The 17,440-nt window shown below is 37.7% G+C and overlaps 1 protein-coding gene across 1 annotated transcript in view; it reads left to right on the forward strand.

The window, feature by feature from the left end:
• Positions 1 to 11,133, forward strand: part of CIR1 (corepressor interacting with RBPJ, CIR1) — a 30,781-nt gene extending 19,648 nt beyond the window's left edge. The window contains 3 exon segments of the mRNA XM_016134926.2: positions 6,672 to 6,778; positions 7,877 to 7,962; positions 9,077 to 11,133. Of these exon segments, the coding sequence (XP_015990412.2) occupies positions 6,672 to 6,778; positions 7,877 to 7,962; positions 9,077 to 9,782 (899 nt within the window). The 3' untranslated portion in view covers positions 9,783 to 11,133.
• Positions 11,134 to 17,440: the final 6,307 nt, after the last annotated feature.

Below are 17,440 nucleotides of genomic sequence, written 5' to 3' on the forward strand. Positions count from 1 at the left end.
GAACTATTTATAAACACTATTATAATGCAGTGATTTAATTTGTTGTTAGAGTGACTATGCCTTGAAATTCCATTGACATTAATAAATTAATTACACTCCTGTTCTATAAGTAAGTGACTCTGTGTTGAAAGCATATGTGAGACGACACTTCTCATAATCTCCAAAGGGCATTATGATTTTCAGATAACAGTCATAACTCTCTTTTACATAACTTCTTATTAACATCGTTCCATCCACTCAAAGTCTGCCAGCCTCAAGTAAAGGAAATTAGCTAGTGATTATCTGGGAAAAGGAGAATAAATGAAATGTAGTCCTAGTAAATACTAACTCTTCTATTCATATCATACTAATGAAGTTAACATAAACTTTCATCATGTTCCACTCACTTAGAATGCCCCACTTTTTACCTTTCCCTGAATCCTATGAGAATTTGAAAATCAAACTCAGTTTCTTTTTCTTTCCTGGCAAGTATAAGCTTTTCTGAAATAGGGACTCTATCTCTAATTTATCTTTGTATCCCCAATGCCTCGCACAATCTGCATATTTAGTAATTAATAGTTTAGTGAGTAACTGAGTGTAAAGGCTTTGCTAACTATTCTAAACATCACTGTTTATCATCTTTTCTGACTATGTCTATAACACAAATTTATAATTTATATTTTTCCTGTTCTTTCATATGAGCTAGTTTTCCCAAAAAGATTATAAGCTTGAAGGCCAAAACCAAATTCTCTGTTCTTTATCTCTCCAGTATCTAATAAGATAAAAATAGTAAGCCCTCTATAATACATACTGACTTTTAACATCACATTCTGTGTTATATACTAGGGACAGATAAATTATAATTGCCTACTTAGGGCTCTCTGCATAGTTAGATACATAATATAGAAATGTACTGAGAGTCTACAGTAACATAGTCATTCAGTAATAACTGTTGACTGGTTAAAAATATCATATGTAACTTTTATTTTTGTAAGTAAAACATGCAGGTCATAAATGTAGAGTTTGAGTTTGACAAATGTATGCACCCATGTGACCAGTGTCTCTGACACGGATAAAACATTTTAGTTACCCTAGAAAATATCCTCTGTCCATTCCTAGTTGGCCTCCTGCACCCACAACCAGTATTCTAATTTTAAATTCCATATATTTTACCTATTCATGAGCTTCATATAAATGGAATTATACAGTATGTATTCTTTTGTATCTGACTTCTTTAACTGTTTTAATGTTTTTGAGGTTTGGTGATGCGTAACTTTTCAAAAGCAATTATACTCTCATAGCTTTTTTAAAACATAGTGCTAATTTCTGATACTCCATGTTTATCACAACAATAAGTTTTTTCATTTATTGGGGTGACATTGGTTAATAACATTATGTAAGTTTCACATTACACTTGTTTACATTATCTGTATATTGCATGGTGTGCTCACCATCCGAAGTCTAGTCTCCCACCATCACCATATAACAAATGATTTTCTTAATCCTCTAGGACTATGAATTCACTTTATTATAGCTAGATGTATCATCACTAAAGTATTTGTGTATAAATTAAGTTGAAAATGTAATTTAAAGACATAGTCAAATATAAGTCATATATTTTTAATCGTCTTGATTCTGTAAAGCAGAGTTGTTTATAATAAACAGTGTTTTCTCCTAGCATACAGTATTGGCAGTTTCATCTTTCCTTGCTTTTGTGTATTTTTCAGACACATAGGCTAAAATGAAATATTTAATTTTTCCTTTATACTGTATGTTTTAATAGAGATCAAATGAGCTGTCTTCAGTATGAACTTGGGATAAGGGCAATAAGAAACTCTATTGTTTCCAGCCTCCACTAAGATGAACTGGCAGTGTGTCAGGAAAATTCCCAGTATGGAGCAGTTTTATTACAATTCAGTACAATTGGTTCTTGCATAACTTTTAGAAAATCATACATAAAACATTCTCATCTATATAAATAAAAATCACCCACACACTTTATTAATAGCTCTGTTCACTTTTTCCCTAGGACTTGTGCTTCATGTTCCTACTGTGCCCCCTTTTATTAGTCTTTTTTTAAGAAAACTTTCTATAAGCTTTCTTAAAAGCAAAAATAACATTAGGAATCAAATATAAGTGTAAGGTAATTATTGATAATTCCCACCAGACATAGACTTTCTCGATCATGTAGTAGAGCTACTGTCTCTAAGTGTCCTTTTTACATTTTACATGATAGGGAGTAGCTTCTTCACTAGATAAAATCAATTTAACTTTAGGAAAGAAGGTTGCATTTCCATGGAAATAAGAATCATAATATATTTTATTTGTGATAATGTCTGGGGATTATTTTTAAACACAAATTTTTAAAGTTATATCACTGTTACTATGACTACAATAAATACATAGTGAAAGCAGGAACATACCAGTCTGAAATCTCAGTCTTTTTCCTTAGTCTAGTTCATTTGCCAGAAATGTGTTTGTTTTCAGGTGTCATTTCCTGAATTCAAACTTTGGAAGACCTTCCCTATATTCCCCCAAAGTACGTGGCATAAAAAAAAATACCAAAATGATTTAATCATAAGCCTCTAGATCTAACTACAGGAAATACAAAGGCTATAAGAACATTTTAAATGACATAACTATTCGGAACAGGACAAATGACCCAGTTTCTTCAACAAATGAATAGTAATAAGGGGACAGGGGAAAGATGGCTAAATTTTCTTTAAAAGAGATTTAAGGTATGTGTCAATTATACATCAGTAAAAAGAAAAGATATGTGAACTAAATGCTATGTGTGGACTTCAGATCCTAATCTGAACAAACCAACTATAAAAAAACTTTTGAGACAATTGGGGAAATCTGAATGTTGACTACATATTAGGTGGTATTTTAAAACTATCAGTATTGATAGGTATAATAAAGGTTAGGGTTTTATTTTTAAGAAAGAGTTCTTATTTGTTAGTGGTTTATATATCTGAGATTTTATTTAAAATATTCTTGAAAAAGAAACAAAGAAAATTGGAGGTAACAGATAAAATAAGAATGGCATAATATAGGTAATTGTTGAAACTGTGATTGAGTACATAGGGATCATTATGTTTTTTACTCTAGGTTAGAAATTCTTCATAGTACAAAGCTAATAAAATAGACACACAATGAGAATGGAAAAAATTGATCACCACTGTAGAGCAAACAAAACTATATTCACTTTAGGAATAGCAACTTAGTTTCAGCCAACAGTAACATCTTTTAAACTAAATTAATATTTTAAATTTGGGGGAAGGAGGAAAAGACATTTCTAATACAGCCTTACCTAACCTATAACTCAGTGCCTTCTCTTCTCCCACTGAATACCATAAAATTGTAGAAGGTAATTCTTCATTTGAAAAGAATGATGAAGTTTGAATAGAAGATACATCTGTCTTTAGGAAGAGCAGATGGACCTAGTAATAGCCATGAAACAAAAAAAAAGTGTCTTTGCCTTGAGCATTGGTCTTCTTCCTGTGCCATTTGTGGGATTCACCTGGTACAACTATTCTCTAATTGCGAAGTCAGTGATACAGCCTAATGGGCAGGACTTTTGACTTCTCATATTATTCTCTGTTAAAATACCTATTTTACTACAGAACATTTACCTTCCAGTGCTTTTGCTTGGTTCTGTAAAAATGAATGTTCTCAATGACTAGATTAAACCCTTTGCAAACATAATTTTGTACAGCATAATTCACCTTCTGGGGAATTTTTTTTTTTCCTGAGACACTGACTTCATGGTATTTTCTAGTAGGAGAAAGCCTGGTTCTAATCAAGACATAGAACTGGATACCATAATCATGATGAGTACTTTGATGCTTACCTATATCACAAAAAAGAAAGTTTCCAAATTAATGAATGTTGAAAACAGTTTCTTCAGTGGACCCATTTTTATAAGTTGGGACATTGGTTTTCATGCTATGGAAGCTTAGCCCAGCCTGGCTAAAAGAATCTAGAAAAAAAGCCCTCACAAATCTACATTTTAAAACAAGTGCCCTTTTTCTGAATTATCTAAAATTATTCTGCCATAGCAAATTTAAGAGCAAACCAAACATTTCAGAGCCCCAACTCCAGCTATAACGTATTAAGACGCTATATATAAAATTAGTAATTTTGCATTCGAACACATTTGTAGAATCTTTTTCAGCATACATATAATCTATTATATCAACTAAATTTTGAGTTCTTAGCTGAAATCATTTCTACCAATTTAACTCTACATAGATACCGTTACAGTAACATGAAAGTATAAAGATTTTTCTCTAAATATATCTTACTTAAACCTGACTCATCACATCTTCCAAACCCATATATTTTGATGATAGAAGAGGTTTAAGTACAAAAATGTATGAATAAGATTGGATTTTGAAAAATGTTACTACCAGGAATATTTTTTAATTATAAAGGAATATATCATAAAATAACCATAAAAGTTTTATAGCTACTGGCAAAACTATTTATTGTGTACTGTTTATCAGATACTTCACTAAGCACTGTCTTAAAATGTGAAGTGTATGCTAAGCATATGTACTACACAGAGTTCAGTTGAGGTTTTGGAGAAATATAAATGCTAGAAGAGTAATGTTTCATAATCTGTACAATCTCTCAGACTGGGGAAAGAGAGATCATTTTCTTGAAGTAGTTGAAAGTACTGTAATGAAAATGTAAATTAAAGCATGTTTTCTAAAACATCTTATTAAAAGCACCCATCTTTTGATGAAAATGATGAAATTAGTAACCTCTCATCATAATGCCCAAGCTCTTTGGCCCTTTACTGGAGTGGTTTCTAAATTCTTAGCATGTTTGCTTTCTGAATCCATTTGACATCTAAAACAGTTGTTGATCAGGAAATGCAGATTTGAAACTTCAGAAAAAACATTTTCCACTTTATAAAATTATGTTTCTACACATAAAATTTGAGAAGCCACCAAAGTGAAAATTTTCTGATTAATTTAATGTTATTAGCCGTATTAGCACTTTTGTGCTATTTAGAGGCAACCAGTATTAATATTTAAAATTCTACTTTAAGGTTTTATTAATAGAGCAACCAAATTGAATAATTAAAAGGTTATTGAAATACTTCATAGGAATTAAATATCTCATACTAAAAATAATTTAAAGTCCTACATTTTCTTAAAATATTAATGGAATAAGATGCTGCTTTATGATGTTTTTGTTTATTTTCAACCAAGTAAGGCTTTTTTTCTCCCCAATAAATTAAAGTATCACATTATTAATAACTCCCCATGCTCCAATAATATGCAACTTTTTTCCTATTCTCTCCCTAATACCTAAAGCCAACTTTCAGTTTTTCTTGGTAGTGTGAATAGAGTGGTAAAGCCCGTAGAGTCCAGCGAAAGATACTAAATAACCGACACCTGAACTTTTCTCACCAAACTTTTTCCCAAAGATGCTACTGACAAGTCAATTGATTTAAATTTTATTGCCTTTTGTTTTCCATGTAACATGTAGACGAACATGCAATAAGCGATAAAAGACCAATAAAGCAGTGAAAAGAAAAAAAATAGATGAAGTATTCAATCAATAAACTAGAAAATCATTTTCTGAATGATCATGTTTCTCTATCCCCTACCTCCCTTATGAACTTCTTGTTTGCAGGAATTGTCTTTTTCTTCTGTATATTCCAGATACATCGCCTAGTGTAGTTCAGTTAAGCCAGTGTAGAAAATTTAGGCCAGAAACTTTAAATAGCTTCCAGGAAGTGTTGTCATTATTTGCTACCTACAGGGAAAACTGGAATATATGAAAGAAAGAGTCTCTCCTACCTTATATAAACCTAGTAGTAATGTCTGAGGGAAAGTCGCAGTTAACATTTTTGTACTTTAATTATATCTACCTTTACTCTATATTATTTATCTTTAGAGAGTGTGTGTGTGTGTGTGTGTGTGTGTATGTGTGTATACACATACATACATACCTACATATGTACATACATAGTGACCAAAAATAAGCTTGTGTTTCAGTCCGGGATTTTGCAAAAGTGGAAACAGCAGCTTGTGAAAATATAACACATACACATACCTATAGCCGGCCTAAAATTGCTTATTACCAACCCCACACTAATAACTAGAAATTTCACACTCTGGAGATATATATATCTATGTGATTAACTGAAGTACTTAAAGTAATCATAGCCATAGCACGTGTGTGTATGTTGATAATTAGCAACCACATGGCAATGTATTTAGTATTGGTTTTTGATAAATAAGGGTAAGGAATTTTGAATTGGAAACTAGAATAATAAATTGCTCTTGTACCTTTAAAAGTATCTATTTTAAATTGAATTCTTACTAAGAGAATAACTATTAAAAGTTTAATTGCAGTTTTTTATCATTTTACTTTGATTTTATACTTTTAAAAACTGCCAAGCAGGTAACATCTAAATGTATCTTTTTCAATATGACAAAGTTACATAAGAAGAGAATCCCCTAGCACGTAAAGAAAAATGCAATTATTTTCTATTCTGAATCTCCAGACTGCTGTTTTAGAAAATCATATCTGATTATTTGCTCAGCAGAAGATTATTGAGTTGATTTAGCTGTGATTTTACTTAACAAAGCTTCAACTGCATTCCTACTGTGGAGTCCAAAAAAGGTAGAGAGATATAAATGATACATTCAAACTGTGATTTTTGTGAACAGGGCCATCGATGCACCCCTCAGAGCTAATAGCGGAGATGAGAAACAGTGGGTTTGCACTGAAACGAAATGTACTGGGGAGAAACTTGACCGCAAATGATCCATCACAGGTAATGATCTTTTTATCAGTAAGCTGAAAATGCCTATAAATCTAAATATGATTGCTTGTGAATTGCTATTTAATGTTTTCCAATATGCATATATCCATAGGAAAGCAAGATAGAGCAAAGAAAATGCCTTAAATGTATTTTGATTTTGCTTATTATTTTAATGTGAATGAGAAATTGTTTTTAAACCTGTATTTTAATAAATAAAACCGCTCCCCTGAGTATATGTGGTTGAAATATCTAACTAAACTGGTGATAGGTTGATATTTTTTCCTTCCTGCTAACGTACTCCTGAAGTGACATCAAACAGAACCAATGAGAAGAGTATGAAAGAAAACTCCTAAAAATTATAGAAAACATTTTAAACATTAATTTATTTAACTATACGTAGATCCAGAAAATAGTCGAGTTTAAAGGATTGTAGATATCCTGTTGCAAACCATTTATTTGTTTTATTTAATAAGGAAACTAGAGCCCAGAGAGGTAAAGTGATTTCCCGAATTTCAAGACAGAACTGAGTTTAAAACCAAGACTCCCACTGGCATAAACTTGTGCTGCTCTGACAAGGGGCACATTGCTTTTCAAACATTGCTAGGGATTGTTCATATAACCTATATAATCATTTATTTGTACTGCTTGACATATTCGATATGTATTTGCTAATCATATGTTTGATAATACACTGTGAATGTACAAATTCCAAAATTGTGGACATTTTTACCTTTCCAAAAAGTTAATGACCTTGGTTTTAATATTTTATTAAATTTAAAATAAAATACTTAAAACTCTCAAGTATTTATTCAAACTTAAGAGAAAGAAAGTAGAAGCCATGCTATGAGTTTTATCTATGTTTCTTTATCCTCTACCTAATAAAGTTTAATGTTGACAAAACTGTCATCTTAACTTCTTAGTGCATAATGATCCTTCTTAGCAGATAGACTACAAAATATGTTCTAATTCTCCCCTCCCACTTTCAAATCCAAAATGCCACGTTCATCTGCAGTATGTCCCTAATACAAAATATCTTATTTGTAAATGTTTTCTCTCTTGTTTCATAACTGTCTTGCAATCTAGCAATTTAATGATTTTTTGTTGGCTCAGGAATATGTTGCAAGTGAGGGTGAAGAAGATCCAGAAGTCGAATTTTTAAAGTCACTAACAACCAAACAAAAACAGAAACTTCTCAGGTAATTAAAAAGTATATATTTGATGGATTCAATTACATTTTTTATGTGTTTCATCTTAGTATAATATTCAATTCTGATCCTAAGAGCTCACAAAGGTAACCATACTTCACATTTAATGATTTATTCTTCAGCTACAGTAATACAATTTTGTCTTTCTTTCATTGATATGAAAATGAATGTAAGTTTATATACTTAGATTATAATAGAAAAGAACATAACAGTTTTCAGAACATTTAATTTGGAAATAGATTTATTTGTAGGTTTTACTTGTTATAATAGATTTGTATATATCTTTGCAGTTCTTAGAAAATGTTGTGAGCCATTTAGTGTTCCTTTCATATTTTGTAAGATTTTATGAAGAATGCTGAAAAATGCTTAAATTTAAGGTAAATATGACTTATTAAACAGACCGTGTCCGCTGAGTCCAATAGAGGGCGCTCATGATGTTTCAGTATGTGAAGAGTTTTGAGAATGGCTGGACAGAACCCAGTGAAGACATTTTTATTTCAGAGTAACTCAAACATAACATATAAACAAGTTACTCTTCTGAGAATGTGAAGTACTCTTTAGAAATTCAGAATACCTTCATAGAATTGCCCTAATTATTTATTAACCTAAACAGATGTTGAAAAACTAGTGTGATTATTTTAGTTTATATAACCAAAAAAAGAATATAAAAAATGTAAAGTATATTCTTATTCAGAATTTCTGGAGAATATGCTCTTGAATTTTGGTAATGTAATATTGATTAATATCTATAGCTTAAAAGGGTACATAAAATTAATATTTCATCTCTTAAAGCTATATGTTTGAGTTTGCAGTAGCTCTAATGAATAAACATTACAACCCTTTCTTTAGGTCAGGATGACTTTGTATTTAGAGTGCTATATAATTTCAAATTCTGGTTCAGAACTTTTTTTTAATAGTCATTACTGTTGAGCAAAGTATAGAGAGAAAATTGGCTCAATACACTTAATTTTTTATTTAAACTTAATGTATATGTGACTCGAATAATTTAATAAAGTAAGAAAATATATTATCTATTCAAAATTTCATAGTTGTCAATGAAAGAACTGTTTTTACATAGTCTGTTACTATTTTTTCTCAATAACAGGAAATTGGATCGACTGGAGAAGGAAAAAAAGAAAAAGAAAAAAGATAGAAAGAAGAAAAAGCTTCAGAAGAGCAGAAGTAAACAAAAAAAACACAAAAATAAATCCCCCTCGTCTTCGTCATCATCCTCCTCTTCCTCTTCTAGTGAGACTTCAGAAAGCAGCAGTGAGAGTGAGAGTGACAACAAAGAAAAAAAAATACAAAAAAAGAAAAGAAAGAAAAACAAATGCTCAAGGAGTAACAACAGTGATTTTGAAGAAAAGGAAAAGTCTAAGAAGAGAAAACTTTATGAAGAACTTTCTAGCAAGAAAAAAACTAAGGAAAATCCTGGGTTTTTAAAACAAGAGAGTTCCGGGGAGACTAGCAAATGGAGCCATTCCGATTCTTACAGAAAGTCCAGGAGCCATAACCACAATCCAGAGAAGAGAAGATCTGAAAGAAATGAGAGGAGCAGCAGGAGCCAGAGCGGGGATGAGAGGAGCAGAAGAAGCCAGAGCAGAAGTCACAGTATTTACAAACAAAGAGAAATAAGAAAATAGCCACAGTGAATTCCCAGTGAAGAGCAGAATAGAAGAAATGACACCAGAAATCATGGCACGGATATATACAGAAGAGGAAAAATTCACAGCGAGAACTCAGGAGATAAGCATACGAGAGTAACTCAGAGAACGAAGCAGAAGCAGAGCAAATACAGAGACTGTACATGACAATTACCTGGGAATAAAAATATCTCCACTTTCTTATTGAATGCTTTTAGCAAGGGCTAAACTATGTACTATTGTCTTTCTAATTAAAAAAAAAAAAAAAAAACTTAATTTTCCATCTCTGTAAACTGCCATATCAAGTACAAAACTACATGACTCTCGTACGAATGAACTTTGCAGATATTTGTAAGTAAGCTGTTTTGGGGCTGTAAAAATATTTTCTGTTGGTAAATGTCTCTTGTGCCCTATACCATATAAAAAACCCCATATGACTCAGTGACATTTATTTTGTTCTGAAATATCATTAAAAGAATGACAGTACAACTTAATGGATATAATTTAATTTTTTTCAATTCAAATTTATTACTTTTAAGATTTAAATTTACTTGAAACAAAGTGTAGTCATTGTTGAAATTCACTAGCACGAACTAAATAATGGATTGATCAATATTTCTTTTAAGACTTTTAAACAACTCTTGTTCTACAGGATAAGCTATTAATTTGGATGATATATTAAGTTTCTATACTGCCATAACAAATTACCTCAGACTTCAAGCAACACAAATATACAGTTCTGAAATCAGAAGCCTGAAATGGGTCTCACCGGGCTAACATCAATGTGTCAGCAGGGTTGGTTCTTTCTGGAGGCCCTAAGGGAAAACCTGTTTGCCTGCCTATTCCAGCTTTCAGAGGCCGCCTGAATTCCTTGGCTCTGGACAGGGCCCCAGTCAAGTCCTCACATCTAATCACTCTGACACTTTGACATTCTGCATCCCTCTTTCACTTTTAAGGACCCTTGTGATTACAATGGGCCCAAAAGGAGAATCCAGGAAAATCATCCTATTTTAAAATCAGCTGATTAGCTACCTTAGTTCTATCTGCAACCCTAATTTCTATTTGCCATATAACCTAACATAGTCACAGTCTCCAGGGATTAAGATGTAGACATCTTTAAAGAACCATTCTACCTATCACAGATGGCCCTTCTACTACTGGCATACAGCTATTAAAGGTTTTACTTATAAAGGTTAAACATTTATGTAATGTCACAAATGCACCAGTTTAAACTATTCAGACATAGTTCATGAGTATAGGTATATAAGGCATATTTAACCTTGCCGCAAATTTTCCCTGTGTTTCAAAGGATCTGGTAAAGGAAAGCTACAGAAAAAAAAATTAATATAAATTACAAGTAACATGTAATTCCAAAAAATATACTAAACATTATAGACAAGTATTTTTATCGGGGTTCTGCATTTTTTAAACTTTTAATACAATGCAAATATTGATTAGATGGTTCTGTGAAGTAAATAAGTTTGAAAGAGACTGTAAATAAACTACTTGTAGTCTGCTATATATGTTTTTGTCTTGTATAAGCACACAATGTCCTTTAATTTAGAAACAACTAAAGGTGTAAGCAAACTCTTTTGATTATTTAGATTTTTCAGAGTTGGTGGGGAAGAACTTGAATTTCTTTAATAACTTAGAGTGCGCCTCAAAGATCCCTTTCCTCCATTTAAAAAAATGCTTGCATTTGAAATTGATAAAGACTGCTAATTTACACTTTGAGTTCATTAGTATTGCACTGATTATTTCCTGTCTTATGCTTTTTAGACTTTATAATTTTTATAATGTCAAAACCTATGCAATACCTCCTGCCTTAAAGAGTTTCTGAACCAATAGTGTTCAAGAAGAGAAATGTTGAAATGCATCCTGTAATTAAAAATCAATTAAAGAAATACATTATCATTTTTCATACATTTTTCATTTGACTTTCACAAAAATATGGTCCACTTGTAAATTTATGAGTGGCCATAGGAATTCTTTTTAATCTCTTGTTTAATTATTTTTCATTGTAAGATGAAAAACTATAAAGTACTACCAATAGTCCTGATAGTCTTACCCATCCAATGAGGAAAATTTCATGTAGTTATAGAAGACATTGATTTGCTGTTTGGTTTTCGGCCTTGGTCACGCAAGGGTGCTAGAGAGCCCCAAGTTTGCATTCCAACTTTGCAAACTTAAAAGCTTTGAAGAGAGGCATTTTCACATACGATCATAACCATAATAACAGCCTTTAAGAGGCTCACCTTACTTGCTCTGCGTACTCCAATGATACAAATAAAAGGAAAGTGATTTTATAAATATATTAGCATCTAATTCTTTTGCTTTTGAAATATAAAGTAGAAACCAAAGAAGCCTTTAAAAAGGTTGTCTAGTAGTATGTGTAGAGATTCCCCTAAGTACTGAAAACCAAAAAGCAGTCTTCCAAGTTTAATGAATCTATGATTCAAAAAAAGTCCTCAACGGTGACATGTTTTTGAAAACCACAGGAAATCTGATATTTCATTCTTCCTATCCTTAATAGAGTAATTCTTCTAAAGAAATCTCTGTGTGCCTAGCGACATTTATTTGCGGGGGAGCCTGGAACTGCATTGGCAGACTGTTCTGGGGCATTCATTCTCTTTTCCCCTGGCCTAACATTTAACATAATTTAACACTAGCAAATTAATTCCTGCAGGAGGTGCTGTCGATTTACAAATGGCCAGGAAGGATCAGGTTACTTGGTTAGGACTTGTTTATCAGAATGTTATGTGGTTAGTCAATTTCATTTAATAAATGTGCCAAAATAAACAGATTGCAACATAGTAGCAGGTCTGCTTACCTTGCAATGTGCAATGGAGATCTTGTTTTGAATCATACGGTTTTAATCCGAGGAAAGCTTTTATCTGAAAGGCTTTAAGAGACCTATCTTGCTGCTCATCCATGACACTACTTGCTGATAATGAACCAGATCAGTCCCCGGCTGCTGGGAGCACCGCATTTTACAGTTTTAATCACCAAACATTTAATATGCTTTGGCATTGAAGCTTAAAGATTTCCAAAATCCACCTGAGCCATTTCACTCTCCTTACCTAATTGACCACTGGGCCAAGACGCTAGTGGAGGCTGCTCAGTAAAGGCGGCATCCTCCATATCCTGTGCTTAAGTCCTGGAAGAAAGATGCATTTTAGCTCCAGTAGCTGAAGGATATTAAGAAATCTTATTTAGGTTTTCTGAAAAGAAAACCTTGGTAGTTACCATTTCCCGAAATGAGATAAGGAAAGGCATGTAATAGCTGCAGGCCTTGGGAGCGTTTTGGGGATCAAAAAGGAGAAATGCTTTTAAAAAGTTGTTGGGAACAAATAAGACTAAGGGGAACTCTTAGGTTTGGGAAATGCATTGGCAACTAACAGCATTCCTAATAAGGCTCCTAAACCCCGTTCCTGAGGACAGAAAAGGAGGCAGAAACTCATCACCTTCCCCTTTCTCCACCTTTAACGCCACACTTAACACCACCCTCAGGATGTAACAATAATGAAGCGATGTGCGGAATGAAACGCAGAAGCTGGTTGTAATGGAAAGGCGCGCACATTCTGGCCCGAATTGCCCGTGAGCTACTTTTGTTCCCCCTTCCCCCTCGCCGTAGACACGGAAAACCCCAGTCCCTTTGACTATAAAGCCTTCTCGAGGGGGTGGGCAGAAGTGGAGGTCCGGGAGCTCCGGTGCTGACCAAAGCGGAAGGAAGCTGAAAAGGAGGCTGAGCTAGGCGATAGAGTGAGTCCAGGATGGGGTTGCCCCTTCGCATCCCCTCAGGCGACGCTACCCCTGCGAACTACAGTGCTTTCTTTATAGACCCGCGGCTGTGAACCTTCCGAACAGACCTCACACCCTAATGGAAAGGTTGAGAATTAGGAGATGGATCGCCATCCTATAAGATGTGCCTCTTGCGCGAGGAGGCCGCTGGACTTTCCACGGGCAAAGTGTAACGAGAAAGGGTCGAGTTAGCTCGCAGCACTGGTTCTCCCGCAACACACACGCCCCACAGTTGCCCACCCAGAAGAAATTCCCGGGCCGCTCTGCCAGGCTGCGGACCACCCGAGCTGCGCCTTAGGGACCGGCGCACCCGGGCCGCCGCGCGCCCTCGCCCGTCAGTTCCGGCCTGAGCTCGCCCGGCCTCCAGTGCGTTTCGCTGGCGCAGGTCGCAGGGCTGACTCGCCTTCAGAAGTCAGGAAAGCCAGCGAATTTCTCTCGTCGCTCGGGCTCCACAGGTGAAGAGGGCGCTTTAGGACGCAGATGCTAATCTCTTGTTCCTGGGGCAAAAAAGGAAAATGTCATCTCGCCAGCAATCGGCAAGCAGAAAATGGACTAGAGGAGACACCCTAACACTTGGCATTTCTTTTATATGTGAATCGCCCAGAAATAGATAGACGTTTACAAAACAATACAAAATCCCTTGGATTTCCAAAGGACGAGAGTGCAAGGGTCTTGGAAACCTAAAAACTTAGGTGCTTTTCTTTCCCAGGTTTCTGAGAACAGACCCTGGAGAAATGTGTCCCCACGGACATTCTGAAACCTTCCCCTTAACTGGAGTTGCATACACACTGTATATTTGTCGGTAACATATAGAGTAGGCATGTCTGTATGTATTTACCTCATACATATTTCTATAAACTCTTGCGTCTGGAAAGGGTGGGGGGTAAATAACATTGAACGGTTAAAATTATGGAGAAGGGATAATAACTGATTACTAATTTTAAAGTAAATAAACAGGTGACTTTTTCAGATCAAATTCCTCCTCGGATCGTTACAATAAATATCTCTGAAGGAAGCTCTCTATTTATGTTGTCATTGATTAATTCTTCACTACCTCATTTGATTTCGATTTAGAACGATTTGATTCTAATTTAATTAGCATGTAATTTGGATGTACATAATTACTGTAATTATGACATTCAGGTAAGGCAGCTTTAGGCTGAAAGGCAATTTCAAATTTTCTAGCAACCTACTTTGTACTGGGAAATGGACAAGGACTTTGCGCCCTGCTATCCAAGTAGTAATTAGCACATCTTTGAAATAGGCAGTGCGGCAGGGTTTGTATTAAAACAGCAAATACAAACCCAGCCGAGTTATCCACGGCAAAGGTGGCCGCGTGTTCCCGGAAACGCACGGCGTTTCCCCGGCGGGTGATCGGGGAGCCCTGCGCCCCGGCGCCACAGTCGGCTCTCGCTGCTGCGGTCGACGGCGCCTCCGTCACCACCAGCACGGGACTTGGAGGTGTAGCTTTTCAGATTAAAATACAATAAACGCGCGGGGTGTGGAGGACAAGAGAGGAGGAGAAGAAGCCACTGCACGACGTCTGAAGACTGGGGGTGGGGTAGTGGACTAGGAAGAGGAGGGAAAGGGGCGGCGGGGGGAGGGCGATGCACAGAGTGGAGCGAAAATTGGTCAACGCCCCCAACTGTTATCCGATTTTAGATTTGGGTTTCAAAGGGAAAAGGTGGGGACAAAAGGGGTCATTTTGCGGCGGCAGGGAGTGCGAACCCTCCAGGAGGGGCTGGCGCGTGGGGTTTCGGGGCTTCTTGCGGTTCTCGGAGGCCCGGCGCGCCCCTCCCGGATCGGCCTACGGGGCGGCCCCCAGCACCCGACACAAGCGGGACGGCAGCCTGAAGGACACCCGCGAGGGTGGAGGCTGTCTCGGCCATCTCGGCTCCTTCAAAGGGGTCTAGGGACGTGGGACGGTCTGGTTGCCTGGTTTAACCAGCTTGATTCTGGTCGGTCCACGTGGACCCCGCCGACCCGGAGCCCTCCAGTCCCGGGTCATTGGTCGCAGAGGGTGGGGCTCTCCGCCCGCGGCCAGGTCCCCATCGCAGGGTCCACGTCGCCGCCGACAGCGCCCAGCGTGCTCAATTTCAGGTTGGAGGACCCAGAAGTTGCCTTGAAAGGGTTGTTCAATGCCACAATTCTAAGTCTAGGGCCAAGCAGGGTGTTATTTTGTTTGTTTTGTTTGTATTCTTAGCACGTTCCAGAAACGACCTCCTTCCCTAGGAGTAATAATATTGGCCATTGCTAAGTAGTGTCCCCCAAATAGCGGGGCTAGTTCCCCTCGCCCCCAATACAAAAACTCGCTTTTCTTTGCTTGATTCGCTGGGTTGTTGCAGCTGGAGGCAAACGCTGGTCTCCCCGCGGTAATAGCGGCGAGCGCAGCGGACAGCACGGCCTCGCCGGCCCGGAGCTGTAGATGGCGCCAGCGAGCCGCACTCGCCAAGCTTCTCTTAAGGGAATCAAGAGTGACTGTCAAACATAAAAGCAAATCAGAGTTTTCAGTTTTTTTAATGTGTTAAGAATGTTATTCCTTAAGAAAATTTGTAGCTAAATTATTCTCACTTAAAATAAACACTTAGTATACCAATTACACAAATGGGCGGGATTTATGTAAGATTTACTTCATCTGCATTTTTGTAGTGGGAGAGAGCCTTGGTGAATACAGATAATAGATGCAAATAAGATTAGAGTTAAAATAAATAAAGTTTCCATCTGAATAAAAAGAAATTCAATTTTACACGACTTATAATGATTTGACGGAATGTCCAGACCCGCCATTCAGGTGCACAATCTAATCCCGTCAAAATAATGTTGGTTTCCCTCCTTGAAGAAAGCAAATCTTTCTTCTTTTTTTCTTTTTCATCGTCAGGTAGAATTCAATTCACTCCAAGGACCAGGAAAACAAAAATCAAAAAACCTCTGGGGGAGGGCGTGGATTAGGGTTGGGTAGGATCAGGACCGAGGAAAACTTGGTCTTCGTTCATGTACTGCGCAGGAAGCAACAGAGCACGAAACGCTGGGAGAAACCGGCTGAAACGAAATCGCATTTCCCCTCACCCGGGCCTGAACGGGACTCTGAGGCCCTGTTTACGGTCCCACCCCCAACCCCCCGCCCCACACCGGCCTCCTGGCAGCAGCCCTCATTTGTGCCCCGACCCTTGGCCGCGGCCTCCAGCTATTCCCCCGCCCCAGAGCCAGAGGGGCCCAGGCCGCTGGCGCCCGAAGGTGGTCCTGGAGAGACGTCCCCCACCCCCACTCCAGGTGGAGACCAAAGTCCTCAGCTGGTTCGTGGGCTCTCTCTTCCCACGCACGCCCTCTTGAATTTGCTCGGCCTCAGCGGGTAGCCACCCGCTCGAGTCAAGGTTGTCCTGCTCCCCTAGAGGCCTCTAAGGCTAGGGGCTTGGATCTGTTTTCACTTGTTGGCTTAGGCCAGGGACAAGGACCCCCACTCCCTCCAGGTTCAGGTTCCGCAAGCGCTCGTCTCCCGGCTGGAAGCTCGAGATCCGAACGCCGCCCGCAGTTCCCGGGAGCCGCGGTGATGGACATCCGCTGACCTGCGGGGCAGAGGCAGCGCGCAGAGGCCTTGATCACTGGGCTGCGGAGGGAGCCGCGCGGCCAGCGGGACCTGCAACGCCAGCCGCTTTGATCTGCTTTTATTATCCACGAGAAACAAAGCTGCCTGGGACAGACGCCCCGGCGCCCTCATTCCCCAAAACAGCTCACCACACCCTCACCGCCGGCCCGCAGCCCCAGACGCACCGGGCACCATCTCCGCCTCCAGCGTCTCGACCCAAAGACCCCAGAGCAAACGCACCCCGGCCAGCTTCTGCAGAAGACCAAATCTGACCCAGAAGTCTCTTGGTGGATGGGGGGGGGGGGGCGGGGGGCTCGGCTATGCATGTTTAAGCGCGGAGAGAAAACGGGCAAAGAAAACAAAAACTCAAGGAAGAAGAGCGAGGCTGCTGAGGCTGCAGGGACTGCAAGGAGAAGCTACCAAACCTCATGCTGCAAACGCC

The sequence above is a fragment of the Rousettus aegyptiacus genome, unplaced genomic scaffold, assembly GCF_014176215.1.
Source record: "Rousettus aegyptiacus isolate mRouAeg1 unplaced genomic scaffold, mRouAeg1.p scaffold_m13_p_2, whole genome shotgun sequence".
NCBI classification, from domain to species: domain Eukaryota; kingdom Metazoa; phylum Chordata; class Mammalia; order Chiroptera; family Pteropodidae; genus Rousettus; species Rousettus aegyptiacus.